Source organism: Mus pahari, chromosome 7, assembly GCF_900095145.1.
Source record: "Mus pahari chromosome 7, PAHARI_EIJ_v1.1, whole genome shotgun sequence".
NCBI lineage: Eukaryota > Metazoa > Chordata > Mammalia > Rodentia > Muridae > Mus > Mus pahari.
Window position 1 is genome coordinate 93,877,065 of NC_034596.1, and position 23,254 is coordinate 93,900,318.

At 48.6% G+C, this 23,254-nt stretch overlaps 1 protein-coding gene across 6 annotated transcripts in view; it reads right to left on the minus strand.

Moving 5' to 3' along the window:
* Nucleotides 1–23,254, minus strand: part of Foxn3 (forkhead box N3) — a 374,947-nt gene that overhangs the window by 187,450 nt on the left and 164,243 nt on the right. For 2 of the 6 annotated variants that reach the window (XM_029540801.1, XM_021201834.2), the window contains exons 1-2: nt 19,491–19,683; nt 14,487–15,043 (exon numbers count right to left, since the gene is read on the minus strand). In XM_029540801.1, the coding sequence (XP_029396661.1) occupies nt 14,487–15,029 (543 nt within the window). In that variant the 5' untranslated portion in view covers nt 15,030–15,043; nt 19,491–19,683. Of the gene's footprint in view, nt 1–14,486; nt 15,044–18,612; nt 18,671–19,490; nt 19,811–23,254 lie in introns of those variants that run through there. The other 4 variants (XM_029540799.1, XM_029540798.1, XM_021201835.2 and 1 more) reach the window with 3 other exon arrangements.

Here is a 23,254-nt window from a genome sequence, read left to right on the forward strand (position 1 = left end):
AGAGGAGAGGAGAGGAGAGGAGAGGAGAGGAGAGGAGAGGAGGATCTGGCCCACGTCAGTGAACCCTATAGATAGCACTAAGTATCAGCTATGGTCTTTCTCTCCATGGATTTCTAGGCAACAAAAACTCTTGCTATAGTAGACACAGGCAGCTAAGGCATGTGGGGACTGCACTGGCTCCCTACTGCCTTCAGGACACTTCAAGCTTTGAACCAGGTCCCCAGCTCAACTGCCTTCAGGACAGAGTCCCAGCCCCTCAGCACAGCACGCAGGAAGTTGCCAGTACACCTTGGCCCCTTTCCCAAACCCACTGTCTCTCCCAGCCACAGGAACCATCTGCCTCGATACTGAAGAAAGTCTCAGAAGGTGGCCCAGACTCTCAGCAAGTAACCGATGCTGTGCTCTGAGCCTCTAATTCCACCGTGTAAAAAGCCTGTGCTATCTAATTTACAGTTGTGAAGCTGTAAGACCTTGAATACAAATGGTTCTCACCATTCCACAGAGCCCCAGCAGACCTCTGTGGAAAGTTCTGATCCCAATTTTCACACTCAGTGTCATTCCCACCTCTGCGTCACAGCCATCGATGGTGGCCTGCAGCGCCCTCCTTCTGACAGCTGCTAATGCAATCCTTTCTTCTCCTCAGGCCCCTCCAGTGGCACTGTTATCCAGGATGGGCCATTTGCTCCACCAAAGCTTCAACCCGTGTAACTCTGGCCACTGGCCAACCCCTTGGCAATCACCCAGTGCCTTCCTGGTCTGTTTTAATTCTCACCCAGTCTCAACAACTGGAGTTCTGTGAAGTTTTTGTATCACTAGTCCCTGGGATGGAATAATCTATCACATTTCTCTCCACTTTGAAAGACAGTACGATGACATGGCTGGTACACGATGGTGGATTGCTCAATCTCCTGATCTGGAAAACTAGGACAATGTGTTTTAGACAGCTGGCATTTATTCCTGCCTACATCAGGGGCCTTGAGTTCGCTCAACCCCGTGACCATCGGCCATTTGAGGGCAGCTGGCAGGAAGGAGGTGACACCAAAGAACGCTGGGGTTGTTGTGGGGCAGCCACAGCAGGTCTATGGAAGTGAGAGAAAGGTGAAAGCATCGCAGACATGCAACACAGACTCCTTTCCGGATGCTCTGATACTCTCCACTGACAAAAGCAATTAGGAGAAAGGTAGGTTTCACTTCAGAATTCCAGGTCACAGTTCACCATTCCAGGGAAGTCAAGTGGCAGGAACTTGAAGTATCTTGTCACATCCAGTCAAGAGCACTGAGAGAATGCTTAGTGCTCAGCTAGCTCTCTCCCTTTTAGCTAACCAAGGAATTCTATCTAAGCCTAGAGAATGGTGCCACCCATAGTGGGTAAGCATAATCAATATAGTTCCTACGCATGTCCATGGGAAAACCTGATCCAGAGAGTCTCCCACTAAGACTCTGTTTCCAGGTGATCCTCAGTCCTGTCAGACGTCAGATCTAAACATCACTACATTGTAAAGAAGCAGAAGGGGTTCCTGGGACACTCCTAAAGTTGCCCGGTGTGCTGATAGCCACCACCTCCGACAACCCTTAGCACTAACTCCTCAGAAGTGAGTGTTGGACTGTTTGTTTGCTTGCTTTGGAAATGAGGTCTTACTGTGCAGCCCAAACTGGTGCTAGGCCTGACAGCTCCTATCTTAGCCTCTAGAATTCAAGGATGGCAATCAGACGTGTGTCACCATGTCAGGCTTCTGGTGTTTTTATTTTCAGTAATAAAATGGTTTCTGAGGATGGGAAACAGAAATATTTCATTAGGAGGTCAGCACTCACTCTATAGAGCCCCAGAGAGGCAGCCTTCTCAACAGCTATCCTGAATTCTCAGCCCTGCCCCTGTTCTTCCCAGGGCTGAACACCTGACTCATCTGGAATGATGATGACAAGCACGCCACACGAGAATGAGGGTGAGCGCCCGCTTACTGGACACTGGTCTAGATCACTCATCACAGACACAGATACACAAACTCCAATAGAGCAAGACATGGGTGGGGAGTGGCAGACATTGAGAGCCATGTGGAAGAAACCATGAAGCCAGACCAGATCCCCAGAGAAGAGTGGTGCTGAGTGTCCACATGGTCGCAGAAGGACAGGACCAGTTCCAGTCACAGCAGACGTGAGGTGAGCTCTGTTGCTCCTGGGCTCTGGCCTAGTGGACTGCTTATTACATCCCTGAGATAGATGTTCTTTTACTTAAGCCAACCGAGGTGGCTTTCTTTTCCTTGTAACCAAATATTCTCTGACTATAGCATTTTGTCAAACCAAACAAAACCACTCCTCTAGGAAAACCCTCTTATAATCTATTTCAACTGACAGCAACTATTTTTGTCTGATTTATTACCACTGAGCGCCCTTCCTCTGGAAGGGGAAGGGCTGCGATCTCTCTTAAAGCTAGGCTAGTTTTACACCACCAGGGCCAGCCTGTGTGTGTAGCCCTTCATAATGCATTTGAACTAGTTTGGTCAGCTTACCAGGAAAGCAAGGGAGCCACCACATCAGTAACTCCGTTGCTAAGGCAACTGCTTACTTTCCATATCAACTGCACACTCGTTGCTATGGAGACACATATACAAAAAAAAAAAAAAAAAAATCCTTCTCTGGCCAGGGACCAAATGGCAGGGAACTCACCGAAGTCTTGGGTTAGGGGACTTTGCTAAATAGGATGCTAAATGGATGTGTCCTGGAGTGCACTTTCTCTCATCACATATGAGATACAGGGCTACTCCAAACACATTTAGAAGTTGCATCCTTATTGCTGAAAGCAAAGAGCTAAAACAGAGGTCTGACTTTTCCTGACTGAGAGGTAATTCAGGAACTCCTGGTTCTGTTCCCTGTGCACTTCTGACATTTATCCCATTGCCTCTGAACTGCCTAACTTACACCTGTACCCTGACTTCTCACTGAGCTTCAGGTTCATATAGCAAACATTCAACTTGACAGCTCTACTTAGTTTAATGATATCTCAAAAAAGAGACAGACAGACAGACAGAAGAGAGACAGACAAAAACATTGATGCTCACAGTGGTAATACAAACCTTTAATCTCAGCACTCGGGGTACTGAGGCAAGTGGATTTCTGTGAGTCGGAGACTAGCTAGGGCTACATAGTGAGACCCTGTTTCTAACAATAAAACGCTATCTCAAACTGAACACTGACTAATTCCTACCCTACCTCTCCACCCAAATGTGCCCACATACCTGCACCCACAGATTGTGATCTTGAAGCAAGCCAGAGTAACTGTCACCATTCAAAGGCCAATTCTCTGCTCCTGTCCCTTTAAATGTCCAATTCTGCTTCTAATACGTCTCCTGAAGCCTTCTTGCTGCTCTTTGGACATTCCCAACTGTTACCACCTCAGAGCCTTTGCATGGCTTTGTCTTGCTGTCCAAGGTATGCCCAGCCAGTTCCTCTGAAGAGCCTCTTGAACTCACGCCCTCCTGTCCCCTTCTGCTGCATCTCCTCCCTCTAACTTTCTTCACTGCACCCATCGCTACCTGCCTGGACCACGTAATGAAGTGCTGTTTAGCTCATCTTCCACCCCGATTCTTAGGACAGTCTAGATCACCCAGCTGTCACCCAGTGTCTGACAGTCCACAGCAGGTACAGCCTTTGGGAACCGTTGTTAAATGAAGGGAGGCTACTTTTTTCTGCAAATAAGAGTTCATTTTTACTTTGCAAACTCCATGTTCCTTGAGGTCTTCAGAACTCAGCACAGATACTATCTATCGCCTTACATGACATCATCCACAGCTGACTCATCCAGCATCCCAGGACTTACACCAGCAGTGCAGGGGGAGGGGGGGGGGGAATTACAACCTGGCTCTGTGCCAGGCAGCTTGGAGTCAGTGTTCACACGATTTGACCTTTCTTTCTAAGACAGCATATACAAAGGTTCTGCTTCCTGCGTGTCTTCAAGCTAATGACATTAGTAAAATCACTTATAGGTCTTATCCCCAGAGGATGGTCACAGCCTTCCAAGAGACACTTCAAAGAGATCCAGTAAGAGGAGGGGAACCCTGGACTAGAGTCCCTAGGGTCCAGAGGAGACCTCGAACACCCTAGGAGCTGTAAGGGGAGAGATGTGGGAGCAGCCAGCTCCGCCAGTATTTACTACCTCCTGCTGAGTTCAAGGCATAGGTACTCAAACAAGCCCAGGAGGGAGACCTAGCTCAAAATCAAAGGCTGGAACTGCTGGGATCTTACAAAGCAAACCATCAAGTTATTATTAAAAGAACAACTTTAGGCACGACTATCTTCAACGATATACTTTCTTGTTTTCCTCTTATCCATCTTGGCACACACACTACCTTAACCTCTACCAAGCTACTGCTTTTGAAGATAGTCAATGCAATTTAACCAGAATATCTTGAAGTAAAACTTCAACTGGACTATTTTAAAGAAAGACTGGACTGGTGACTTTAAGCTGTCCCCACTGTTGTTCACAGAACCTTCCAGCCACCACCTCTCTCCTTCCCTTTCCTCTGACACTGTTCAACACACCTCTGGTCCAGTGACCTGAGTCTCCACATCCAGACCTTTGTGTCAAAAGATCCCACAGGGCTTAGTAATTTGGGGGGGAGGGGGGGAGTCGTCACATCAAAACTACATTTCTCAGTCTTCCTTGTAGCTAGAAGAGATCATGTGAGTAGAGGATAGCCAATCAAATTTTTTTCCCCCGAGACAGGGTTTCTCTGTACAGCCCTGGCTGTCCTGGAACTCACTTTGTAGACCAGGCTGGCCTCGAAATCCGAAATCCACCTGCCTCTGCCTCAGGAGTACTGGGATTAAAGGCATGTGCCACCACGCCTGGCCTGCCAATCAAATTTTTAAAAGGGAGAGTCCCTTAAACCGGCTAATTCCACAGTACCCTATTTGTCTTTCCCTTCATCTCTGCAGTAGCTGATGCTATCCTGGACCATGAAACACTTGAACAGAAACCAGCAATGCACTAAAAATAACAGCATTAGACTCATCCCCGTGGCAGAGCAACGCTTGGCGAGCTTGCTTACATCAGCAGCATTGGCCTTTTCAACGCCAGCCGTGCCTCAGCCTATCTGTTCCCATCACAGGGCACCTGAGACTGCTCTGTTTACAACTCACTGGAGCGGTTCCTCCCCTGGAATACTGACTGGCCCATCATCATGGCTTCCTCGCCTCCTAAGGCCTTGCTCTTCAAGGGAAAGCCTCCCTGGCCGACTTCACAGGATACCAATCAGACACTGATCCGGCATGCTTCTGGGACTTACGGTGGCTTCTTCATTTTTCTTCTCTATTCTGTCTCTTTGGACTGTTAGCTCCCACAACAAGAATCACACCTGTTTGTAGAACCTTCAACATCACCAAGTAATTCTCCTCAAGAAGCTACTAAGTACAGGATATTAATGGCCTCTTATGATGAAGGTACAACTTGAACAAATACTGACGGTCTGAAACAGGCCAATGTGAGAGAATCCAAAGGACTCACTGGTCAAGGCATTTATTATGCACTGAGAGAAATCACAAATACATTAAAACCAATGAAGCCAGATCTTATCCACTACTATGCACTACTGTAGCAGCACACACTCCACAATTTCGCTTCCGGGGCTTTGTTTAGTTTTGTTTTGTTTCAAGCCAGGGTCTCACGAGCCTAGGCTCACTCACAGGTCCCAGAGGCTGTGCTTCCCCTACGGATCTTCCATCCAACCGGCACTCCCGGATGCTGGGATTATGGGTGTGCCCCACCTGTGACTGGCCAACCTTAAGTGGATTTCAAAAGTTTCTGTTTCAAGTATAAAAAGCGGTGTATTGGGAAGGCAGTGGAATTTTCCACGACGGCTACACCTTCCCACCATCTTGCCAGCATCGAAAGCATTTAGATGGGCAGGGCTTATATGGCAGAGCAAACCATAAGGGTGGGCATGACAGGTACTGCAGGACAAGGCCCGTGGGCTCCATCCCCAGCGCCACAGGAAGCCTAACAAGAATATGGATTAACCTCAGTACTTATCACTTCTTTCGAAAGAAGCAAACCCTGGCCCTTTCAGGTGTGCTAGCCTCCCATTAGTCACCACTGAGAGCCATCCTGCAGCTGAACTGGAAACAAACCCCAAGGTCTCTGCAGCTTGACAAGGTCATGTGCTGAGGGAGAGGCTTCTGCACTGAGAGAGTGGGGATGCTGATGGATAGAAGAAAAAAGTTTCCCAGGGGCATTGTCAGACCCCCTCGAAGAACATCAGAATCTTCCTGGGAAGTCACTGCGGGGCCAGACCCACGAAGACTCAGAAAAGCAATGAGGAGAGAGAGGCGAGACACAAAGAATTAAAATAACCAACAAAGGGCTTGCTGGAGTTTCACTAGCTAAGAGGTTCTGTAGGTAGAGTCCACAGTACAGGGGAGCCTGTTAGCGGCTCTCGCACCGTGTTAGGTAGCTAGACAGGCGTTAGCAGGCTTGGAGGCCTTTGGGGACAGACACTTACAATGAGCTCTGGACCCCACTTCCCTATTCCCATATCCAGCACAGAACGGGAGGGATCAGCTGTGCCCCCAACTCTTCAGGGTTTACTCTACACTATAGGAAAAGGAAGCGGCTTGGAGGCTTTGCTGAGGCTCATTAAGGCAAGGCTACTTCCTTCCTCCAGGTCCAAAGGACAGAATGTGAGCTTTGCGACTCTCCCTGGATGGAAACATGACATTCTACCCTGTCCCAAACACTACATACTATATCAACTCCTTTAAGAGGTAATCCACCTGGGCCTGCCACTCACCGGAAGACACACTATGGAGATGGGAAGAATAATTACTCCCCTAACGAGAAGACGTGCTCCAGGAGCCCCTCCCGCAGTGTAGTGGATGGCACACCACCCTATCGAAGTCTGACTGCTCTTCTGAATTCCCTGTCTCCTCTTTGGAAACGTGCCTTGCCCTGACAGTCTGGAGAATGTCCTTCTTTCTCTGTTGAAGCCCCTCTTCCCCTTGTAAGCCGCCTGCCAACCTCCACTGCTGACCCTCCTACTCTCTTGGACCCCAACTCAAAACGCATGGCTCCTGCTTTCCCTCTCCTCCATCTTCCGCCCCCCCAGCAGGCAGCAGGAAGCGAGCCTCACCTGCCCTGTTCTTTTTCTCTCAAACTCTAAGGAAACTATCCTAGAGCTTCCTTCTGAATCGGTGGTTTTTAAAGTCCCACCCACTACGGATTGAACCGAGGGCTTTTTTTAAAACTCCTGGTCAGCTCCCTCCCACAATCCTCCCCCTCCCCCTTCCCTCCCCTTCTCCTCTGGGAGGGTGGGGGTCCCCTGGGTATTCCCCTGGGTATCCCCCCAACCCTCACACTTCAAGTCTCTGTGAGGTTAGGCACTTCCTCTCCCACTGAGGTCAGACAAGGCAGTCCAGTTAAAAGAACCCATGTGCAGGGCTTTTGGGGTAGACCCTCTCCAGCTGTTCAGGACCCACATTTAGAGCAAGCCACACATCTGCTACACATGAGCGGAAAGGCCTAGGCCCAGCCTGTTATACTCTCCGGTTGGTGGTTCAGACACTGAGAACCCCAAGGGTCCAGGTGAGTTGACTCTGTTGGTCTTCCCATGGAGTTCCTATTCTCCTTTGGGACCCACAATCCTTTAACCCCAGTGTGCTCCAACCACCCACAAAACTTTCGACCCAAAATGTATCCTGTCTACAAGTAACGCAGGCATGGGGAAGGAGCTGAGACTGAGGGGATGGGATGACCAACCAATAACCAGCCCAACTTGAGACCTATCATTAATGATACCCTGTTCTGCTTACAGACAGGAACATGTTGTCCTCTGAGAGGCTCCACCCAGCAGCTGACTCAGACAGATACAGACACCCACAGCTAAACAGTGGATGGAGCTCAGGGATTCCTACAGAACCTAGGCCTTTAAGCATGGTGGCCAAGTGTTCTACCCCTGAACTACAACCCTCAGTGGTTAAATTATTTTACTGAGGCTAACAACACACAAAAAGGTACAGCAGCTTCTCTGGAATAACAATACAATTGCATTTATATCTTCCTATATTTAGTTGTAGACTTCAAAAAGGAGCTGGGGGCTTTATCAAGTTTGCTGACTGAATAAATGAACGAATGAGTGAATGGGCAAGTAAGCAAACAATAACTAGCCTATTTAAGAGGACAAGAAACATCTATCTCTCATACAGATAGATGAAGAAGGAGCCTATCTGGAAGGAACAGAATAGAAGGAACAGACGATCAGGATCAGCCAGGAACACGGCTAATGGGAGCACAGTGATTCCAGGAGGACCACAGAGGATGCTAACATGACAATTCTACCAGAGGGCAGGATCCATGGCTGCGCTTCCAGAAGACCCAGGTTTGAGTCCCAGCACCCACATGGTGGCTCAGCACTGTCCGTCACTCAAGTTCCAAGAATTCCAGAACCATCTTCAGACCTCTACAGGCAGCAGGCAAGCATGTGGTACACAGACACGCATGCAGGCAAAACACTATACACATAAAATAATACTTTTTAATAGAAGGAAAAAAAGGAAAAGATTCCTGTTAGATAGCTAGAAAGGGTTAGCAGCCTTGGAGGCAAATGAACAGAGCTCCCTCTTTTACACTCTGCTTGGACAGCACCTCCTCGTACCCTGGTAACACCCAGAAAGGAAAACACTGAAACTGTCCTGTCTTAGGCCTCCTGACCAAAAGAATGAAATAATACTGTGGTCCTGGGTGGAGACATGACATTCTGAGCTGCTCCAAGGCCTAGAACACTATACACTATCACCCCCTCTTGACTTAGTTTGTGTTCTATTGCTGTGAGGAAACGCTAGGACCAAAGCAACTTGCAGGAGGTAAGAGTGTATTGGGCTTACAGGTTGAAGTTCATCATCCAGCAAAGTCCAGGCAGGACCGAGGGGTGCTGATTACTGGTTGCCCCTCCTGGCCTGCCCAGTTTGCTTTCTTAGACACCCCAGGACCACTTGCTGACCACAAGGATGGCACTGACCACAGCAGCCTGGACCCCTTACATCAACTGGCAATCAAGAAAATGCCCCAGAGGCTTGCTAATGGGTGCATTCTCTCAGTTGTCATACCCTCTTCTCAGATAAAGAACGAAGACTTACTATTGTCGCTCAAGAGTTAATCCAAAGGCGGGCAGGAGAGATGGCTCCCAAGAACAAGTACTGTTCCTGCAGAGAGCTTAGTTACCAGCATCCTCACGACTCCCAACTGCCAGTAATGCCAGCTCTGGAAATCAGATGCTTCCTCTGACATCTGTGCACCACACACACACACACACACACACACACACACACACACACACACACACGGCAGGGTTGTCTTCCTCCTAAAGAAATCACCGGTTAAACATATACTGACATCCCGAACCAGATGCTCTGGAAGGGGGAATAGAGGCCATTACGCACGCAGAAGGGGGAAAGTGTCAGGTTCTTTCTCACGGTGGTGCACATCTTTCATCAGCACTCAGGAGGCAGAGGCAGGCGGAACTCCAAGGTCAAGGCCAGCCTGGCCTACAGAGTGAGTTCCAGGACAGCCAGGACTATATAGAGAACCCCTGTCTCAAAACAAATCAAAGCAAAACAAAACAAAGAATCCCATCTACCAGGAGGCACCAGGAGAACAGAATAACCGCGAAGGCGAGGACCAGAGCTTGTGAGCGTACCCCTATACTTACTGTGTCGCTCGCTCCTGCTTACTCTCTACAGTTCTTTATGCTGAACCTCAGAATTAGCCTGGACTTTACTCTCCCATGCTATGGCATGGCTGTACCCTCTGGGCATAACATGGCCGTGCCACTGTGACTATGATAGCCTTGCTTAGCGTGTTCAATCTAATCAAAGAAAAAGAGAAAGGAGAGGGGGAAGGGGGAAAAAAAAAAAAAAAAAACAGGCTGGAGAGATGGCTCAGTGGTTAAGAGCACTGACTGCTCCGCCAGAGGTCCTGAGTTCAATTCCCAGCAACCATACAGTGGCTCACAACCATCTGTAAGGGAATCCCATGCCCTCTTCTAGTGTATCTGAAGACAGCTGCAGTGTACTCATATAAATAAAAAATAAATAAAACTTTTAAAAAAAGGAAAAAAAAAAGAAGAAAAAAAACCCTAAGCAAACAAAATCTCAAGAGCAAAACGGGGTTCATAAGCACTTGACATGCTGCCACTGAATTCAGGCTGTGGGTCAACAGTGCCTCAGCCACCGAAGACCCCAAGGCCAAACCGCACTGAGCCACTTCCAACACCTGCTTCTACAAAAAAAGAAAACTGAGGTTCCAAGATGGCCAGTTACTGCCAACCACTAACACTAGACTCGTAGTCCTGCTCCAAACTCAGTCCTTGATTGGCTAAACCACAGAGCCACCTCTACAGGCCAAAACTGTATTCAGAGCTGTCAGCCTTGTATATGATAAGCGCACTCTGCACACCGTTTCCCTTATAAACCTTCTGCTGACAACAAGATTTCTTTGTTAAAGTGGCAAGAATGGAAATAAATAAAAAGCACAGAAAGAAAAGCACACATACCTGCTCCGCTCTAATCTATCTATAAAAATTAACTGCGTTGTCTTACTTCTCATTTGCAAGTCCCCAGAGAAGTCAGTACATGCTAAATACAAATCCAGACACTTGTATCTAGGAAGAAAAAAAATGATCCCAGACTTTAAAAAACCATGACCTTGATTGATCTCAGCAAAGATCACCCACTGATAACCAGGTAACATGAGAGACAGTTGTGGAAGTTCACAGGATGGGGAGCAGCTGACCCCTGTGAACCAGGCTTGACCACAGCATGCCAGGGCAAGCTGAGCAGGCTTCAGGGCACAGCCCCTCCCTCTACACTGAGTTCCCAGGGAAGGGGCCTGCAAGTCAGCAGATGATCCCCAAGCACACTTCCCTTCTGGGGAATGGGGACAAATTCAGGGACATCACAAGGAAGCAAGCAGGGTGTAAAATACTCTGAAGACCCAAGGGCTGGGTGTCTTTAAAAAAGAGAATGAGGCCGGGCGTGGTGGCACATGCACTTTAATCCCAGCACTTGGGAGGCAGAGGCAGGCGGATTTCTGAGTTCGAGGCCAGCCTGGTAAAGAGTGAGTTCCAGGAGAGCCAGGGCTACACAGAGAAACCCTGTCTCGGAAAAACAAAAAACAAAACAAAACAAAACAAAACAACAACAACAACAACAAATAATAATAATAATAATAAAATAATAATAATAAATAAGTAAATAAATAAGAGAATGAGAGCCAGGTAGTGGCAGTGGTGCAAACCTCTAATCCAGCACTCAAGAGGCAGAGACATGTTGGAGGATCTCTGAGACCAAGCCAACCTGGTCTACAAAGTGAGGTCCAATACTACCAGGGCTACACAGAGAAACCATATCTCAAAAAAAAAAAAAAAAAAAAGGTGCGATATACTCAAACAAGCAAAGTCTGCAAGAGACCTCACAACCAAGTATAACCCCCGCATAAGCCGCCATGTTGGGGACCCTCATTCGAACACCTAGCAACCTTGGATATTTGAATACTTGGCTTAGATGGCGTCTAAGCCTTTCTAATGTTAGGGGATAGTTGGAGGAATGAGGCACGAACAGACATACTGGCACTGTAGCTGCCTAACAAATTATGGGTTACTCTCCTACACTCTATGTTGAAATGAAGTGACCCACAATCTAAATTTCCTTCCAAGTGCATTCAGCAGTAGCGACAGTGACGGAGTAAAAAAAAAAAAAAAAAAAAATGAATGAAACCAGACAATTCTCACTAAACCCTAACTCTAGACATGGATCACGGGGTGACAGGAGCCCAAATTCATATTATTCTATCTACTTTGGCTAGCTAAAAATGCCCATGATTAAACAAAAACAAATTTAACCTGTCTGTTGAAGCACTTTGAGAGATAAAACAGACTTAATTGAGAGAAAAAGATTCTTGATGAAATCTGAACACTTAGGAAAAAGAACAAAACCCATGCCTATAACCCCAGCACAGGAGGTGGAGGTAGGAGGGTCAGGAGTTCAAGGTCACCCTAAGAGAAATACCAAGTTCAAGGCTTGCCTATTTGAGGCCCTCTCAAAACAAACAAATTGACCACTACCACCACCAACAACAACAACAAAAAAAACTAAACAAAACCTGAAAGGCCCCTCCCTGGTTCTAGGACCTTACCTCTAACAGCTAAGCACCTTGAAACTTGTGACGACCAACTTTCCCAACTCATCTCAGAACCAAATCTCCAAGGTGGGGCCTGAGAGGTGGGACCAGTGTTAAGTGCCTCGCTTGGGTTCCTCCCTTCTCCAGGGGCCCAGCCAAACAGGGTCCAGCAGGGTCCCATGTTCCAAGCCATCTGGGACAAGGATCCCACAGGATCCCACATCCTCTCTGCTAGGCCAAGCTTAAAACTGTGTTTTCCAATTTCAAAAACAAACAAAGGTAGTGTAGCTAACACGGAGCACGTAATGTGCCGGCCTCTAGTCTCTGCTATCTCAGGCAGTCCTCACCAGCATCTGGGTGTGTTCAGACATTCATGTGGAGGTTGAGCCTACTGCCAACGCAGAACTCCCTGGGAAGAAAACAAGTGTACCTACAGAGCCCAAGGGACTCTCACTGGGCAACGGATCAGCAAGACGGCCTTCCCTTTTACTCAGCAAATCCAGGAGAAAAGCCCCAGTAAACAGGCCAGGGCTAGGGCCTTGGCAGCAGTCACTGAGCCTGACACTTGAACGGCCACCAGAGGCCTCCAGCTCACCCAAGGAAAGAGAAGAAAGGGGGGGGACCCACAACTGCAGCTTTGTTCTACCGAACCTCTGGGAACAAACTATAAGTCACAAAACTGACTAGCATTTGATCAGAAACATGTCAATACAGGTCACTGCCTCAGCTAGGAAACCAGAACTCAACAATTCAGAAAATTAACATTCTCAAGTCCTTCAAAACACTCCCTGTCAACAGGTATCAGTGTTTGCTGGGATTGACAACCAACACCCCTGGGGGGAGGGGGGATGTGACTCCATGTGAGGAGCCGGGTGGACCCTCCTTGTGAGCCCTGATAGGCACCATCCCCGGCTTGGTAGCAAGGCAGAAGGAGGGGTGAATAATCTCTGAAGTCTCCCTGCAGGCTTGGAGCTGGTCCTGTTTAACATTTCGGAGTTCACACTATCTACATTACTTATGTGTGCCGTGGTTTCATGTCTAACACAGAGACGCGGGCATGCTGGAACGTGCAGAAAGGATGACGTGGAGCTAAAGGCCCTGCTAACTTTCCTCAGTGGCAAACAGCTCTGGGGGCCTGACTCAAACTCTGCTGGCTGCACTCTAAGCTTAGAATTCCTTCCTCATGCTTGCTCTCTCTTGCCCCAAGAAGTGACCTATACAAAGGTGTGTAACGCCACAGCCTGGCTCTTTGAAAGAGGACGGTTTCTAAGGTTTCAGAAGGATCTCAAAGCATGGAGCAGAGGTGAATCTGGAGAGTGGTCTCCAGATGCTTAACCTGAGAAAATAGTTAAGACTGAGGACCAGAGACAACAGTTGGCACTATGTAAGAGGCATGCCCTGAGCCTCACAGATATATATAAAACCTAGGACCTGGAAAAGAAGGCTCCTGCATGCATATAAGCACCCTCCTGGCATCGTGAGCAGCAGTGAGCAACGGCTTGGAGGTTAAGAGTGCTCATGGTGCCTGCAGCAGAGCCAAGTTCCATTCCCAGCACCTACAGTGGATAGCTCTCAACTACATGTAAATCCAGCTCCCTCACTCGAAAATGCATGCGCGCTCTCTCTCTGTCTCTCTCTCTCTCTCTCTCTCACACACACACACACACACACACACACTTACTTTTAAAAAACAATAAAAAAAAAATCCCCTTCTGGTGGGAACCTTAACCTAAGCAGTACTTCATTCACCCTGGCAGGTTCCCAGTTTCACGGTGCCAGGCACTTACATATACACCAGATTTCATAAAAGTCGAGGACACCTGAAGGCTCTGATGGGTCTCAGAGTAATTAAGTATGTTCAAGTATCTTTCAACAGTGCAGCATCTCCCATTTATTCCAGGAGCCTGAGAAGCCACCTTCTCCCAATATTCGGAAAGAAGCTAGCCTTTTTCTCCAGTGCTTTATGGCAATTCTCCTTATCTAAAGGCCCCTGTTAGTACACTAGGTATTGCCACAGAGATCTTTGGATTTTAAAACCAAACGGACCCAACCATGTGGAAGGGAGACATGAATAAAGACAGTGGATTGGCAAAGCTCAATTGTGTGATTACATTCAATCATATCAGGGTAGGAACAGCAAAAGGAAAGTATAACCAATACATTTAAGAAAAAGGAAGATTTTTCCACAACTAACCAATGGGTCAAATTATCCATTCGTAACTACTTCAGCATGGTAGCTATACATTCACTTTTAATGATAAAAAATTTTTAATTTAATACAAAAAATAAATAAACTCAGTTCCAGAAGACACGGGTGGCTTACCTGACTCCTCTCTTTGTCCACTTTCTTGAAACACTTATTCAATGACAAATTATGTCTCACTGAGTTTTTCCACCCAGTAGGTGCATTTGCAAAATACGGGAAATGTTCTAAGATCCAGTTGTAGATATCCTTCACTGGCAGGCGCTTGGTCGGAGAGTCCTCAATGGCCATAAATATGAGGCAGCTAAAGGAGTAGGGGGGCTTGCAGTTGGGGTTCTGCCTGGCATCATAGGGCATGTCCGAGTGGGCAGGGGATGGCGGGGTGTCATCGTCTAGGTCCTGCACAGGACTGACACTCCTAAGGACCGACTCCCCAAAGCTCTTCAGCAAGTTCTTGCTCTCATGCAGCCAGTTCAGGTTGGTCAGCTCTTCATCTTCCATGGCCCCCTCTTCTAATCGGATGTCAGGCAGAGGGAAGTCGAGATCATCGTCTTCCTGGAGGGTCTTGGAGAAACCGCTGCCCCGGTAACGCTGACTCAGTCCACTGGACACACTGATTCCTGAGCTCTCGGCCTTCTTACTGGCAGGCATGACTGGACCCATTTACGTGAAGGCTCCTAAGAAGGACAAGGCAGAGAAGTCGTGAGCCGGGGGACCCCAGAACAGGAATCAGATCAGTTCCCACCTGACTCCCTCTGCTCCTATCTGGCTCTCAACTACAAGGTGAGGATATTGCGGTACTCCTGCATGGCAGCCACACGAGCCCACCATACAGTTACACAATAAAGAAAAATGAGCCCAGAGTGTCAGTAGAATAGTGACATAGTGACCTTGGCCGGTCGGTGGTGGCGCACGCCTTTAATTCCAGCACTTGGGAGGCAGAGGCAGGCGGATTTCTGAATTCGAGGCCAGCCTGATGTACAGATCCGAGTTCCAGGACAGCCAGGGCTACACAGAGAAACCCTGTCTCAAAAAAAAACAAAAAAACAAAAAAACAAAAAAACAAAAAAAAAAAAGAGTGGTGACCTAATGGGCCTTAAACAATACAAACCTGAAGATATCTGTGGCACTTTTAATGTGCAAATATATCATAAAAGGAACAAGCGATTTCGCAGTGGCTTCTCCTTGGTTCCACAGTGGCTCCCTGTGACCTAGGAGAACTTATTACTACTTCATCACTACTTGGTGTCATCCATCCTCTATGATACATGTATGTACCCAGAACACACAAACTTCTCTAAAGACTCAGGAAGCTAAGTGTCACGGGCACCTACTGTGACTTTGTATTACCAGACCCACTGTTTACTCTTCTCAAAGAAAAAAGGCTGGGTCTGGAAGCACTCACTCGGCTGTAATACCAGCACGCCTGTGCTTTCGGCACGCTCCAGGCCTCGGCAGGGGGCTGAGCTCAATGCCAAGCCGGGCTACAGGAGATTCGATCTCAAAACTGGAAGTGCGGGGGCTGACAAGCCTGATGGCCTGAGTTTGATCACCCAGACCTCCATGACGCAGGGACAATCACTCCAGTAATTTGTTCTCCTACCTCCGCATGTGCACGGGGCACATGCACTCCCATATATGCACAAGACACATGTATGTGTACATATATACATCTGTATATATACACATACATATATGTGTATATATACATATATGTATGTGTATATACACATATGTGTATATATATGTGTGTGTATGTATATACACACACACACACACACATATATATATATATATATATATATATATATATATATATATATCACCAAATAAGTGTAAATTTTTTCATAAGTAAAATAACAAAGCTGAGAAGGAAGACAAGGAGAGTTGCTTCCAATCCCCTAAGAAGACAGCAGGGCGGTGGTGGTGCACACCTTTAATCTCAGCACTTGGGAGGCAGAGACAGGCAGATATCTGAGTTTGAGGCCAGCCTGGTCTACAGAGTAAGTTCTAGGACAGCCAGGGCTATACAGAAAAACCCTGTCTCAAAAAACCCATTGATTTGACTATTTAGTTTTATTTTATGCCACAAAAACTATACGGAGGAAAAATTACACCTTTAATTACATTTGACAAGTGTAAACCAGGGCAAGGAGTTCTGTAGACCGCAACTTGACTGAGTGCATTCAACCTAAGGACATCTCCAAAGAGAAAAAGTGTGGGGGGCTGGTGAGATGGCTCAGCAGATAAGACCACCGACTGCTCTTCCGAAGGTCCTGAGTTCAAATCCCAGCAACCACATGGTGGCTCACAACCATCTGTAACGAGATTTGATGCCCTCTTTTGGAGTGTCTGAAGACAGCTACAGTGTACTTACGTATAATTGATAAATAAACCTTAAAAAAAAAAAAAGTGTGTAACCTCAGGCACTAAGAGATACGTGGGAATGAAGGATAAGTCATTAACTAGGGTCTGTGAAGAAAATAAAGTTGGGAGAGCAACTGAAAATTTCAAAACAGGAGGGCAAATTCCTCAGAAATCCTTACAGATCCTCCCCACCCCGAAGCATCTCCGCTCTTATCAATAACCTAGAACAGAGAGTAAAGCAGTATGTGACAAGAAAATACATGGAGACGTCAAGTTTACAAATAGAGTCACCCCCACAGGCACAGCCCTCTGGTACACAACTCAAGATAAAAAGGACAATGGATCTTTTAGTGGTGGTGTGCAGAGCTAAAACTGCATGCTTAGTTTAGAAGCATCTCTCTCTCTCTTTTTTTTTTTTTTTTTTTTGGCTCAGTATGGAGTCAAAGCCAAGTACCTAGAGAGGAATGAATACACCGAAGGGAAACAAATGTTTAACCCGAGCCTCTAAACATCCACTAATGCGGCAGCTAAACTGACCACCGATTCAGCACAGGAAGTTCTAGAACTGGATTCTAGAAAGCCCAGTGCGGAGCTCAAACAAAGAGGCAAGGTGCCAGCATGCTGGGCATTTTCCCACCAGCCAGACAGAGATACAGGAGGCACATCTCCCAAGTGCATAGGACATGCCATCTCTAAAAGGAGAAAAATCCCCGGGGCAGTGGTGGCGCACGCCTTTAATCCCAGCACTTGGGAGGCAGAGGCAGGTGGATTTCTGAGTTCAAGGCCAGCCTGGTCTACAGAGTGAATTCAGCACAGCCAGGGCTACACAGAGAAACCCTGTCTCAAAAAAAAGAAAAGCAAAAACAAAAACAAAAAAGGGGGAGGGGGGAATTCCACAGGGCATCCCAGCCCAAACGGGAAGGCCAATCCAGAAGAATCCAGTTCATCCAAGGAAACATTTCTGTCAAAAAAGGGAGTTAATCTATATAATACAGCATGCATGTTATAGAAAAGTGGTGGCTTTTATCTTCAGGTTTGGAGCTATTTAATGAATCCAACCTGACACAGCTTTTAACTTCCTTATGAAGAAGTCAAGGCCAGCTTGTCTCAGAGTTTCCTCAGGCTCCCCTAGAAAAGGTTCTAATTGCCCGCATATCCACACAAGAGAACTACCCAGCCAGTTGAAGTCAACTTTAGCACCAAATGAAAGTTTTATGTCTCCTGAGCTTCCAAACAGGAAAATTATATCATGGCTGACAGTATAGTAATTTAATTGCACTGTTGCCATGACAACATACTGCTCTCTTTCTTTTTAATTTGCTTATTTGTCAGTGACCTCCCAAAGGAACTAACATGCTATTCTCCATGTTTTCTTTTGTTTTCAACAAACACTGCCAGCAACGTGATCCTATATAGAAAACAAATTTAAATGCCAGTGCCAAGAAGAGGTGGTATGGAGGGTCCCTAACCCCTAGATCATGTGTTTTCCCGAACTCTCCACTAAGTACATTCCTTACAAATCCCTGGCTTTACAAAAGCTTGGAAGACTCCTTACTATCCCTGTCCTCTATTACCACAAAACAGACAATTCCCAGAAACCACAGCGGAGAACTTTTCCATTATATCCTAACTACAAAACTTTCCAAATCTCCTTTCCCTTCTTATTTTAGAGGGACGGAGGGGTAGTGTGCGTCTGTGGTCAAGCAAACATTTTTTAATCTGCTGCTAATGATGTTGCACTGGTATCCACCAGTGACCGCCTTAAGTTATTGGTTACGTCTCACACACCCTCCTTTTGTTTTCATTTTTTTTTTATGACTTCCTGTGTTTTATCTTCCTTTCTTTCTTTCAACGAAGAAAATGGAGTAAAAACGCTTACTTTTTTGGCTAATAGCAGAACTTCTCCAAATAACTGACAACGCCATTACGGCCCAGGTCTGAACAGATGTTGGTGGTGAACTTTTTTAAAAGTTGAGAAATCTTTCTCAACCAAAGCTGGGCAGTCGCGAGTTTGGGGGACCGGGAACCTCCCCCTCCCTGCGCGCGCACGCACGCACGCGCTCCACTCCCTTTTACTGTACTTGTCAAAAACATTTCAAGGGGACCAACGAGGGCAGCGATTGGCTGGGCCCTGCGTCAATCAGCGGCGTTGCCAGGCAACGGGAAAACTGCTCTTCTCCCCGTACACAGGGCAATTGGGAGCACACATACCTTCACTGCTGGTCAGATGTCATAAACCTTTTATTGGCCGCAGCGTGGCGAGACTAAAAACAAATCAATACGCGCCCACCGCCCGCCCCCAGCTCACGCGAGGCCCAGAAAGGCTTGCAAAGAGTCAGGGTGCGGAAGAGGGCCCCGCGAGTCTCGGGATGCTCGCGGCCCGTGCTGAGCGTGCTCGGCTAGGGAGGGGATCTTTGTTAGGCGCCCGTTCGCGGTCCTGGGGTCTGGAGTTGATCGGCACCCTCTGCCAGACTCGACCTGCAGAGGATTCCTGTTCCACAGACAATACCAACTCTGTCGCTCTCCGAGTCGGAGGGGAAACCGAGGCACGCGAAGCAGCCAGCACGTCGGGGCAGGAAACTCCTGGGCGGGCAACTTCCCGGCTCAGGACTGGGGTCCCCCCCCACCCCGGGTCCAGCTTGGCCCCGCGCCCCGCATTGCGAGCCCCGTCCCCGTGCCGCTGCGACGGCTCTGGAACGCGGACCCCAACCTGGGTGGTGCGGGCGGGCGGGCGAGCGGGCGCGGGCACCGACTCACCTGGCCGAGCGCGGCGCCGGGCCGCCGCTGCCTTCAGCGCAGCCGACAAAGTTTCGCTGGCGCCCAGCGGGCATCGCTCGGGGTCCCGCAGTGGACGCTCGAGCCCTGGGCGGGCGGCGGGGGGTGGCCGCGGATGCGGGCGACAGGGGTGCGGGGAGCGGCGCGGCATGGGCCCCGAGCGAGCGTCCGCGGGCGCCGCGTCCTCCCGCCGGCCCCGCCGCTCTCCACGCCCCGTCCCGCCTCCCGCTCGCCTCCGCTGCGGCGCGTCGGGGCCGGGGCGCGCCGAGCGGCGAGAAATTGTTTCCACTGCAAACAAAAAAGGCGACACATGACCAGGCAGGAGGAGGGGAAGCGCGGGGAGGGAGGGGCGGAGAGAGCCGGAGAGACGGAAAACGTGGGCTGGGCGACCCCGGGCTGCGGCGCGGGTCCGCAGGGAGGCCCTTTGGCCAGGCTGAGTTCCCGGGCTCCCGTGCGGCACCCGGGGACCCAGGGGAGCCGGGCAGGTGGCGCGTGGCCGGCCCCCTCCCCTTCTTCAGGCCACACGGGCGGTGCTGCGCAGTTGGCAACGTGTCGCCGCAGCGCTTTTACCCCGGCCGCCTGCCTTACAAGGCTCGAAAGTAAAAATAAAAAGAATTACGACGCGAGCGAGGCTTCTGAGGGTGAGGAGAGAAGACTCCACTTCTCTCCAACTACTACTGCAGCACTCCCGAGGCGGGTCTAGTCCTCCTCCACCATGTACCTCTTGCCGGGGACGGAAAAACTGATCCCCAGCCTAGGCTGCCTTGGCTTCGGAGGACAGGAGGATGGCCTCAACCACCAAGGGAGAGGTGAACCCCAAACGCAACGTCAGTGGGTTCTCCCCAGTAGGCTGGGCTAAGGGCCCCATCCGACTTCAATATCTGGGAGGAAAACAAGTCCTTCACCATTTTGAGCTTCATCAACTAAAACGATAATCTGCAGCCCCCCACCCCGCCCCCCCAATGGTGCAGCCACTTCTCCCAGTCTCCAGACACCTCCAGAGAATGGCCACCCACTGCTCAAGGCTCACCAGCCGGCTGCCTTTGGTGAGGATGAAAGCAGAGACCAATAGGACACCCTGCTGGTGACATAAATAAAAATAGGATTGTGCACCACTCCCAGGTAGCTAGGCGAGCAGGTTCTACAAAGAGAAGCCCAAAGCCATCCTCCCACGCCCACCAGAAAAGTGGACAGCTACGAAGAAGAGCTATCTGTGAACTGGGCTGAAAAACCCAGCTGGGCAGGAACTTTTATCATAGCCAGACAGGGAGAGAGAGAGAGAAGTGAGAGAAATACCAAGTGCTTCTGAGAAGTTTGTTCCAAAAAGAAAAAAATAAAAACTCCAAACCAATCTGAGATTCAATCCCCCACTTAACAAAACTTCGCGATTTGGTAGGTGGCAGGCAATCTTCAGCAATTCAGACTCACAGAGACTTCGCTCCTTGCCAAGCAGCCAGAAGACCTGGAGAAGCCCAAGGTAGCCTGAGGTCATCCAGCGACACCTTCTAGGTTGTTGAACACATCTTGTGACTAGGCAGAAGGTGCCCGGTGGCAGGCGCGTTAGATCATCTCTGGATGATCACACCAGTGATTTAAGGCCCACTACTGGTAACCCAAACCAGGACAAGAGAAGGTCAGTTCACCAGTGGCTCTGCTAGGGCAGGTCCCCCTCCTACAAGGCATGTCCCTTGACAATCTTTAATCCCACCAAAGGAATCAGGTCAGAACTGACTTTAGAGAATGTGTACTCTTCTGGTTCTGCCTTGAGCTGCTCACCTTCCCAACCCCTCTCTCTCCCTAGGCATCTCTACATAAAGTAGGCACAGCACATTATTTCCTCCCCAGTCCTCCTACCTAGGTTCTCAAAACAGGTGATTAGGCCTGAACTATGACATTCTTAAAACTCGCCTCCTGATCTACAAAGTGAGTTTCAGGACTACACAGAGAAACCCTGTCTCCAAAAACAAAAACAAAAACAAAACAAACAAACAGAAAACTCGCCTCCTAGTGTGTGAGCTGGCCATGCCAGGTAAAGGAAACAACACACAGGACGAGTTCAAGCTCTAAGCCATCAAGAGAGGGAGGGGTACAGCGAGTGGGGAAGCTGCCTTTAGTGAGCTGGTCTTGTCTTGTCTTGTCTTGTCTTGTCTTCCCTTCCCTCCCCTCCCCTCCCCTCCCCTCCCCTTCCCTTCCCTTCCCTCTGCGGGTTTTTGCTTTCTTACATTCACAAGCCGAATGAGTAGCCTGTCTGGAAATTCATATGAGAAACATCTGGAAAGCCAACCCTAAGTCCCAATACCCTTAGATGGGGGTCCTAGCTATACACATCAAAGGAGCCCCCCTGGGCTGATTGTGCTGACAACCTCTCTACCTCAGGCAGGAGACAGAAAAGGCGCAACAGACAGATTTATTGAGTATGACTTGATTTCTTATTTTCCCTTTTCCATTAGAGATATGCTAAGAGATGTCAGGCAGTGTTGTCCTACAGAGAGAATGGTAGGCCGATAAGGTAGGTAGACCTTATCTCACGTGCAAGGTCCACAGGTCTGCCTGCCTGGTGATCTAAAATGGGCCCGACCAGACCTCTGCTGTAGGCCAGAGCGAGCTTGGTGTGCCCTCCTCCAAAGGTGATCCCACAGATCCGGGCTCTGGGACAGGCAGCCTTGACATTAGCATTCAAGGGCCAAATTCCTATAAGAATGAATAGCCTCATGCTCAATTTCCTGCTGTTTTCCAAATATACTCTAATATCTTAGGTGCCAAGAAATCTCAAGCAGGCCAAATAATTTAAACTATTGTTTTAAATAGCTATTTGACAGCAGAATCCTATCTCAGACCCAGAACTCATTTCTTCTGTGGTTGTTGTTGTTGCTGTTGTGTTGTTTGGGAATTTGGGTTTTTGGTTTTGTTTTGTCGCTGCCTCCCCACTCCCCAGACAGGATTTCTCCATGTAGCTCTGGCTGTCCTGAAACTCACTCTATAGATGAAGCTGGACTCAACCTCAGAGATCCACCTGCCTCTGCTTCCTGAGGACTGGGATTAAAATAACATACCACCACTGCCCAGCAACATTGATTTTCTGACTGACGACTTGATGGGATCACTCCGTACCCCATCTGGACATAGACTTGTGTTCTGGGACAGTCGGCGCAAGTCAGTATAGGTCTCCGTTCCTCCTTCGTGGTTCTTAATGGAATAACTGACAGTCCCTCAAAGCAGTGACAACTAAGTAGATTCCTGAGAGACCTTGCTGTCGGTGCAAAGACCTGAGGCAGGCCTGGAAAGACAGCCCTCCGGTCCAAGGTAACAGCAGCTGTTCTAGTAAAAAGCAGGCATAAGACGGAGCCCTGCAGCAGGCAGCCCAGCTAGTTGCATGGAACTGGGAACACGATTCCTCTTTTTTTCCTTCCCTCCAGTACAAGGTACTTCTTGCTTCTTGCCGGTATAGCTAGCTACTCTACGCTTCTACGCTTCTCCCCGCTGAGAAGTCGGCTTGCCTAGGTCACACATGGCTTCCTGGCCATAGTTCTTGAAGTCTTCTGGTTTTAGCATCCACCACCTGCAGACTGTCTTAAGTCTTCTGCCCTCTAGTTTAAATTCTCAGGGAAAGGATCTGACTGAGTCCTCTGACCCCTCCCACACCCCCAGCCCACAGGAGAGAGAGGCAAAGCCCGTGCTTGGTAGACTATCTGACACAACAGGCTTGGGGAACAGAGAGTAGATAATTTTGTAAGGAAGAGATATAA